General features: G+C 40.3%; 1 protein-coding gene across 1 annotated transcript in view; it reads right to left on the reverse strand.

Annotated features, from left to right (window-relative positions):
* LOC112502283 overlaps positions 1 to 4417 on the reverse strand; it is a 54781-nt gene extending 50364 nt beyond the window's left edge. Inside the window, exons 1-2 of the mRNA XM_025106153.1 lie at positions 2653 to 4417; positions 2202 to 2263 (exon numbers count right to left, since the gene is read on the reverse strand). Of these exons, the coding sequence (XP_024961921.1) occupies positions 2202 to 2263; positions 2653 to 4417 (1827 nt within the window). The remainder of the gene's footprint in view (positions 1 to 2201; positions 2264 to 2652) is intronic.
* Between the last annotated feature and the right edge of the window lie 5233 nt (positions 4418 to 9650).

The following is a 9650-nucleotide window of genomic DNA, read 5'->3' on the forward strand; positions in this document are numbered from 1 at the left end:
AAATTTATTTGTCTACTCCAAATCAAGGCTTGTTAGGGAACAAATGTGGATACTTGCTTCTCATGGAATCTTCTCTTTCCCACATATATTCTGGTCCATGCCGCGATGTCTAATGAACTTTTACAATTGGGATTTTGTTGTGCCTCAACTGCTTAACCTTATGGTCGAGGATTTCGATCGGTTCCTCAATGAAACGTAGTCGTTCATTAATTTGAATATCTTCCAGAGGTAGAACTAAAAACTTGTCGGCTAAACACTTCTTAAGATTCGACACATGAAATGTATCATGGATGGCACTAAGCTTCGGGGGTAAGTTGAGTTTGTATGCAACTGGTCCTACTCTTTCGAGTATTTCGAATGGACCGACATACCTTGGACTAAGCTTTCATTTCTTTCCAAAGCGCACAACCCCTTTCCACGGTGATACTTTTAAAAGGACTTTATCACCCACTTGAAATTCCAAGGGTTTCCTTCRRTTATYGGCATAGCTCWTCTRACGATCCCTTGCAGCTTTAAGTTTTTCTTGGATGATTGCGATTTTGTCGGTTGTCTCCTAGATAATGTCAGGCCTGGTCAGTTGYCTATCGCCAATTTCCTGCCAACTGAGTGGGGATCTACATTTTCGTCCATACAAGGCTTCAAAAGGTGCACATTGGATACTGGTGTGATAGCTATTATTGTAGGAAAATTCGACCAATGGCAGATGGATATCCCAACAACCTCCGAAGTCTATCACACAGGCTCGCAACATATCCTCTAGTGTTTGAATTATCCTCTTCGTTTGTCCATCCGTTTGAGGATGATATGAAGTGCTTAAATCCAATCTCGTGCCTAATGCCCTTTGAATCGATTGCCATAACCTGGAAGTAAAGCGACTGTCACTATCTGAGATGATAGAAACAGGTACTCCATGCCACGACACAATCTCATTGACATATAATTGCGTCAGCCTTTCTGTACTGAAATCTTCTCGAATAGGTAAAAAGTGCACGGATTTCGTAAGTCGATCCACTATGACCCAAACTGAGTCATATCCCTTCCTTGTTCTTGGTAACTTTGTAACGAAATCCATTGATATCTGATCCCATTTCCATTGGGGAATCTCTGGTTTCTGAATAAGACCAGATGGTTTCTGATGTTCAGCTTTTACTCTTGCACTGGTCATACACCGACTTACGTACAAGGCAACGTCTCTTTTCATTCCTGGCCACCAGTAATATTCTCTTATCCCTTTGTACATCTTATCGGATCCTGGGTGAATCGAATATTTGGAACGATGGGCTTCCTCCATAATTGTAGACCAGAGGCTGTCGCTCCTTGGTATCCAAACTCTATCCTTGAAGTAACGCACTCCATCCGCTCAGGTTTCGAATTCCTTCTCTAAGTGATGCAGGGTCTCATTCTTCAGATACTCTGATTTCAACGCCTCATGTTGAGCTTTGAGAATTTGCGTTTTTAGGTTCGTTTGAACCAACATTCCCATGGCTCGTACCCTTGACGGTTTCACCCTTTCCTTCCGGCTTAAGGCGTTGGCTACCACGTTAGCTTTTCCTGGGTGATACTTTATTTCACAATCATAATAGTTGAGAAGTTTGACCCACATCCGTTGCCTCATGTTCAACATCTTTTGATTCAGAATATGTTGAAGGCTTTTATGATCAGTGAAAACGATGCATTTGGTGCCGTAAAGATAGTGCCTCCAGATTTTAAGCACGAACACCACTGCCCCCAACTCGAGGTCATGCGTAGTGTAATTCTTTTCATGCACTTTGAGTTGCCTTGAGGCATACGCAATGACTTTGTCTTTTTGCATTACCACGCATCCTAAGCCTTGATGCAATGCATCACAGTAGACCACAAAATTTTCCGATCCCTCAGGTAGGGCTAAGATCGGTGCATGACATAGCCTCTGCTTAAGAGTCTCAAACGCTTCTTCCTGTTTCTCACTCCAAACAAACTTTTTTTCCTTCTGGGTTAAGGCAGTGAGTGGTTGCACAATTTTTGAGAAATTTGCAATGAATCTTCGATAATAGCCTGCCAAACCAAGAAAATGTCGAATCTCTGATGGGATTCTTGGGGCCTTCCAATTCTTAATGGCCTCGACCTTGGCAGGATCCACCTGAATCCCTCTTTCATTAACTATGTGCCCAAGAAATTGTACTTCCGGAATCCAAAATTCACACTTGGAAAATTTTGCGTACAATTTCTGGCCCCCGGAGTAGCTCCAATATTAACCTCAGGTGTTGTTCATGATCCGCCTTACCTGGAGAATAAATCAGTATATCATCTACGAAAACAATTACGAATTTATCCAAGTAGGGTCTGCAGACTCTATTCATTAAATTCATAAAGACGGCTGGTGCATTGGTTAGCCCAAATGGCATAACCATAAACTCGTAGTGACCGTATCGGGTTCTGAATGCTGTTTTGGCAATGTCCTCTTTCCGCACTCTTACTTGGTAATATCCAGACCGTAGGTCAATCTTGGAAAAGTATATTGCACCTTGGAGTTGATCGAACAGGTCATCGATTCGAGGAAGGGGGTATCTATTCTTGATGGTCAACTTATTAAGTTCCCTATAATCAATGCACATTCGCATTGACCCATCTTTCTTTTTGACAAATAGAACGGCGCACCCCATGGTGAGTAACTTGGTTTTATAAATCCCATGTCTAACAACTCCTGGAGTTGTTTTGACATTTCCTGCATCTCCGCAGGTGCCAGACGATATGGTTCCTTTGCCACTGGGGCAGCCCCAGGGATCAAGTCGATACCGAATTCGACTTGTCTTTGTAGGGGTAACCCTGATAAATCCTTGGGAAATACATCGGGAAACTCCCGAACTACAGGGACCTCGCCGATATCTTCTTCCTTGCCCTTCCTATCAATAACATGTGCCAAGAATGCAATATACTTCTTCCTCAAGTACCTCCGCATTTTTGTGCAAGATACTATCTTAGTTTTTCGATCCGACGTATCTCTTTGAATCTCTATTGGGTCATTTCCCTCTTGAGGAATCCGGATAACCTTTTTTTTACAGACAATTTCAGCTCGATTTTTGGATAGCCAATCCATGCCTACAACTATGTCGAAGCTTCCTAACCCGATAGGAATAAGGTCTATGCTAAAATCCTTATTGGCTAACCTTAGTGTACAATCCTTGATTATATTTCTAGCCCTAAATTCTTGGCCATTGGCAAGCTCAACAACATAAGCTTCTTTCAGCCTCTGGGATTTTAGGTTAATCGTTTGCTTAAAATCCAGGGATACAAAACTTCTATCCGCTCCCGAATCAAATAGAACTGACACGAATTCATTATTCAAAAGGAACGTACCTGAGACCACATTGGGATCATCTCTAGCTTCTTTGGCCCTGATTTCAAACGCTCTGCCCCGTGTCTGACTCTCTGGGTTCCCTTGACTAATCGTTCGGGCTTGGCCTGCATTGGGTCCTTGTTTCCTTTTCGGGTAAACGTTCCTCATGTGATATGGACTTCCGCAATCGAAGCACAATCGTTTTCGGCAATCCTTTGTTGTATGACCCCTGAGATGGCACCTTTGACAAGTGATGCAGTTTCCCCAGTGCGGGTATTTGCATCTATTGCACTTGGCCTTGTCTCTTTGATTCACCGTCTGAGTCTGTGCTCCGAAATTTCCTATCGTTCTCCTATTCTTGTCATGTTTTCCCCCAGGTCTTCGATTTCCATACTCATCCACCTTTCTTTTCCCCTTGGCGAATTCTCCTGAACGAACCGTGTTATTCGTGAGTTTGGTGGCAATATCGATGGCTTCTTTAAGGGTCTTCGGGTTGGTCGAGGTGATGTTTCCCCTAATTTCTGGTGACAACCCCCAAATATACCTCTCAATGCAAACTTCCTCTGGTGTCACTAGGTGTGGCACTAGATTTTCCAACTCATGGAATCGAGCCGTATACGCAGCTACATCATCCCCTTTCATTTCGTGATTCCATAACTCCATTTCTAGCTTATGGAGTTCGCTTCTGGGGCAGTATTCGGCCTTGAGGAGTTTCTTAAACTCCTCCCATGGAAGTTGATTAGCCACTTCTCGACCTCTGGCCTGTACCAATGCATTCCACCAGGTGAGTGCCCTTCCTTGCAACAAACAATCTGCATATTCCTTTTTATTTGTTTCATAGCACTTGCTAATATGGAAGACGGATTCCATACTCTCTATCCATGTCAGTAATCCTACAGCCCCTTCAGTCCCATGGAATTCTTTTGGATTACAGGATCTGAAGGACTTGTAAGTGCATTCTCTGGGTGGTCTAGGCTCAGGGTTTGATGATTGGTTCGCATTAAGCCCTGCCACCACTTGACTGACAATGTTGGGTAATGCGGCCAATAGTTGCTCTGACACAAGTCGTGCAACTTCGGGATTCTCTCTTCTTGGTGGCATTTTCTATGGCCTAAATCAGAAGGGAGTTCATCATTAATATAGCAATACTATGACGATATCTTCCAGTTATTCAATATGATGTAAGGGGCATTCATCTCATGGAGAGACATTCAAGCATTTATGTAACCACATAGCTTAAATTCATACACATTAAGGCTTGTCATAAATGAGCTCTTCTAAAAAAGATGTCATGCATTTGTAGATGATTATAATCACAAAAACAAAACCTCACATGTCTAAGAAAAAGAGTGGGTATTCTACCCCTAACTTTTATCCTAGAATAACATCCATCCTATCGCTATTCCCAACATCAATACCATCATCCCACAAACTACCAACCATCTATACAACTTCATAATTTCCCGCCTGGCTGCGACAGCAGCATCCGTGTTCCTTATTATGCTCTGGTGGTGTGCTTCCATCACATCGGACAGGTTGTTTAGGATGTGGTGGTGGTATCTCAGCCGGGTCTGGTGCATTTGCGTATCTGATGCAATTCTCTGCACTCATTCTCGTTCAGCCGAGTTCATACCCTGGGCATAGGATGCAAGCACTCCAGTCACTATTTGGGATAGCATGTGCCCCTGCGGTGGTCGTGATGGCTCTCCTCTTACTCTAGAGGAATTCTCAAATGTCACTCGTCAAGGCAGGGGAATGCTCTTCCTTGGCGTGACTCTGATACTTGAGCCATTATAGGTTCGTGGTGGAACGTCGGGTGCTGGCTCTGATTGGGGTAAGAAAGATGCTGGTGAAGAGGCAGATGTTCCACTGGTTGCAGTGCCCTTCTCATACGGATCTATCTCTTCATCATGGGCTAAGTTCCTTCTAGAGTGGCCAACCACGTAGCCGGATTCATCGACTGAGTATTCACTAGAATCGGATGACGCCATAGTGATCTGCGACATTAATAATCTTAATTACTAAATGCGTCATCTATAAATGCTTAGAGATACAGCCAAAACTTCTAAACAAGGCTAAGAGTGGAAATCAAACTAGACTCTCAAAATATAAAGCCTCTGGTTGTGCTACCAGAGTCTCTGGTTTCATGACCAGAGCTTCTGGTTCAACTAAAATCCTTAGCAAAAGATTTCTCATCCATCGGTCCTCTGGCAAGTCAATGGAATCCTAATTTATCATCCGCTGGTTCAACATCTACACTTAAAATAATTATGGAATTTTCGTCCATCGATCCTCTGGTTCCTCATAACGCACTTACCAGAGCTTCTGGTTACAAGACCAGARCCTCTRGTTCCATTTTCATACTTAGAAAAATACTAAGCAACCTATCCATCGGTCTCTTGTTTCCTTCCCAACAATGCTTCTGGTGTATTTATGAAAAATAAATCTAAGGAATTCCCATTCCTTTACCTCTGGTCCTTCTAACCAATGCTTCTAGTACCACATACACACTTTATAGCTTTATGGGATTTCTATCCCATTGCCTCTGGTACTTCTAACCAGAGCTTCTGGTGCCACTTAAACACTTAGAAATTTTATGAAATTTCTATCCCATTGCCTCTAGTCCTTCTATCCAGAGCTTCTAGTCCAACATGGACACTTAACAATATAAGGGTTTTTCTACCCAACGTCTCTGGTCTTTCTAGGGCAACGGATATTCATAGTGAGTATAATGCATAAATCCGTGCTTTTCATAACAATTTCTTTATGGGAGCATATCTCTACTACAGCCGATTAAGTTCTTCTTATTATATGTAAGTTAAACACAAGTGATCAGGCTCTGTTTAATCAACATATAATAATGACACCCGCTTTCAATTCATATGATTCCAAATTCTTGAAAATTCCCTTTAATAATATAACCAAAATTTTTATAAACCCCTTATTTACAAAACTTCCGACTCGAACTAAATCAGCTTTGCCACGAGTATGCTCCCATAGTACAACGTATCTTACTTACTTCCTGAAAAGCATGGAACATAAAACGAATCAACTACAAAGAGTTGGTGAGCTCACAGGTTTTCACATGCATAAAACATTTTAATGCATAAACCAAATATTTGCWAACTTATGCGAAACTTTTGCACTTGATAAATGTAAATCTTTCACGATGTAAAAACKTGAGACGCTACTGAGCCTYACCTGACCAACTTGCCCCATTAATTTACGAACGACCTTAAGTAGCCCGTACACTACTTAGRTCCCAYAGTTCGTTATAKTACTAATTCAGCGGTGGTCCAAATTCCACATGATTAGACCAAKAAAACATAGGTAGAGTGCACCCCTTTCTAGGTGGGACTGTCAACACAATAGCGGCTATCCACAATACCACGGCCCGGGGACATGCCCGAGTTAACAAGTAGCGTTTACGGATGGGGACTTTATTTGGAAACATACTCCCAAGCACATCAATTTAGCATTTATTCCACAGTGCAAAAACAGTTAACAAATCATAACATAGTAAACCCGACTAAGCAGTTCCTTAGTCCAGAGGTTTCAAACAGAGCTTGACTAAGCAGTTCCTTAGCCCAAAGATTTCAATAAAAACCATGCATAGTTTGTTTATTCTCATGCCTTTCCCCCAAACAAATAGTTAAAGCATTAAAAGTGGGGCCGTGAGGACTCACTGGTTTAAAGGTGAATATCCAAGATGATGACGTCTGCATCTTTCAACGCCCGCCCTATCTTCCTAAACAGGCCAACAACCAGAACTAAAATCACTTATGGGTTCATGACAATGATAAAGTTAAGTTGCATCCCATGCAATGCCATCGWGWTTTMAAAAATTAAAGTTGATGTTTATAATTTATTCTAAAAATAACTCAAAAATTATATATTAAAAGGAATCGAAATCCTAAACTCAAAAGATGATTTTTGGACAGATTATAAATTATGTTCCAACTATTTTTGGGGTTCACAAGACTCTAAAAAAAATTAGGAACCTTCCAAAAGTCATTTTTATCCAACTTGTCACATCATTTAAAATCATGAGGTTAGCCGACTAACCCAAATATCAAGAAGGTTTAGAGAGGTTTAAAAATTCCTCCTCATTACACTACAATCCTTGAGTTACACAACCCCCGAAACAGATTGCACATTCACCGAGCGACGATTATTTGGGGTCGAACTTATCATTTTCCAAAGGAAATCACCATTTCCAAAATAGCAAAAATAAATTTAAATTTTCAGGGATGAATCTTTCCCGACTCCATCGAGTTTTCGAAGAAGGTAAGGTAGATTAAAGATGCATGCAATTAAAACACAGCTTCGCGATTTAAAACTTCACATGCAATGAATTTTTCCTTCCCTACTTTGGAGTTTTAAACACATGGATCATAGATTATTATCTTCTTGGAAGACGTTTTCATGTCTTGGATGAATAATCTCCCCTCTATATAATTTCCAGAAAATTAAACACAAGATCGAAAAAGAAGGAGGATGCAAACTCAAGAGGTTTTACAAAAGTAAGATAATTAGTATCATACTTTTTCTTGAAGTTTTGGAGGATCTTCAAGATTGAGAAAGAATTTCAAAAGACTTGCACGATGGTGAAATCAGCTAGAGAGCGTTTGGTTTTTAGAGAGAGAGAGAAAATGTTTAGAGAAATTTCAAGCAGGCGATTCATGCAAATGGGAGTTCTTCATGGATGAGGGGTATTTATATGAGGATTTAAATAAAGTGAATTGGCTGGCCAACAAGGCCCAAACCAAATAAAACCTTTGTTTTTCCAAAAGAATAAGCCCACTAAAACCTTTACCCAAAATAAAATGGCTTAATAAAACCCAAAACTCCATCTTTTGATAAAACAAGTGGACATTCAAATGGAACTTTTGCAATTTAATTTAAGGAAAACTCATAACATTAACTTTATTTTTATCTAGAGCATTTTCAAAAATATTTGGCATTGCATAAGATAACTTTATCTGATCTCCTACCAAAGCGCGACCTTCCCAACAAAATTTGGGAGCTAATACCAAAAAGGTTGTAATCACTTAAGACTAGATCTTAGAGAAATATAATTTCTAATTATAGGATCTGCAATGAGGTGCTAACCTGAAGCTCAGAAGTGACGAGATGTCACAATAATGGAAGACTGGAACATGTAAATAATGTTCGCGCCACTTCCACCAATGTTCCGTTCTTTCGTTCGACGACACCATTTTGTTGCGGTGTCCGGGCTGCCGAAAACGTATGTGAAATACCCATGGATTCTAGGAATGAACCGAGTGTGTTGTTCTTGAATTCAGTTCCGTTGTCAGTTCTGATTTTCTGAACTTGAAGTTGCAAATTATTCTGAACTGTCTTCAAGAATGAAATAATTGTTTCGGCCGCTTCTTCCTTTGATCTCAGAAAATGAACCCAGGTATATCTAGAATAGTCATCTACTATAACCAGCACATACTTTTTCCCATTGATACTTTGGACTCTCATAGGACCGCAAAGATCCATATGAAGTAAGTGTAAAGGACGTTTGGTATTGAACTTTGTCTTCAACTTATGTGAAGCTTTCTTCAATTTACTCATCTCGCATGCACCACATACATGGTATTTATGAAACTTCAGTTCTGGGATACCTTTTACCAAGTTGTCACATACCAACTTGTTAAGATACTTAAAATTCAAATATGAAAGTCGTCGATGCCATAGTAAATTCTGCTTCAAGGATGCCTTGGATATCAAGCAGACATCACTATCTACTTGTGTATTGGATAGGTCAATTGTGTAGAGATTTGATCTTCTGATTCCAGCTAAGAGCATCTTACCATCAGTAGTTTGGATGCTGCATTGGTTAGCTTTAAAACAGACTTCTAGATTTTTATCATAGAATTGACCTATGCTAAACAAATTATGTCCAAGTCCTTCGACAAACGACACTTTCTTATAGTTAAATTCCAAGAGATTACATCACCGTATCCAAGGATAGGTGCGTATTGATTGTTTCCAAATCTTACCATACCTCCAAAAGATTCAACATAGTTAGCTAAGAGTTCTTTTCTACCAGTCATGTGCTTAGAACATCTGGAGTCTAAGAACCACACATGCCGGTTAACCTGCAAAAGTGAATCAATTGGGTTTTGGTACCCATTTTAGTTTTGGACCTTTAAGCTCAGATTTTGTTGGTGGTATACTATAGGTACCAAACCAACGCTCTTTAACATGCAATTTGTTAGATAAAGCAGAAAGCGCATAATGCATGAAATGATAAGGTTTATACGAAGTAAAAGACTTAAGTAATTCATTCACTCTACATGGAGAACAATTATTTTTACTATTT

The sequence above is a fragment of the Cynara cardunculus genome, unplaced genomic scaffold, assembly GCF_001531365.2.
Source record: "Cynara cardunculus var. scolymus isolate 2C unplaced genomic scaffold, CcrdV1 Un_Scaffold_1176, whole genome shotgun sequence".
NCBI classification, from domain to species: domain Eukaryota; kingdom Viridiplantae; phylum Streptophyta; class Magnoliopsida; order Asterales; family Asteraceae; genus Cynara; species Cynara cardunculus.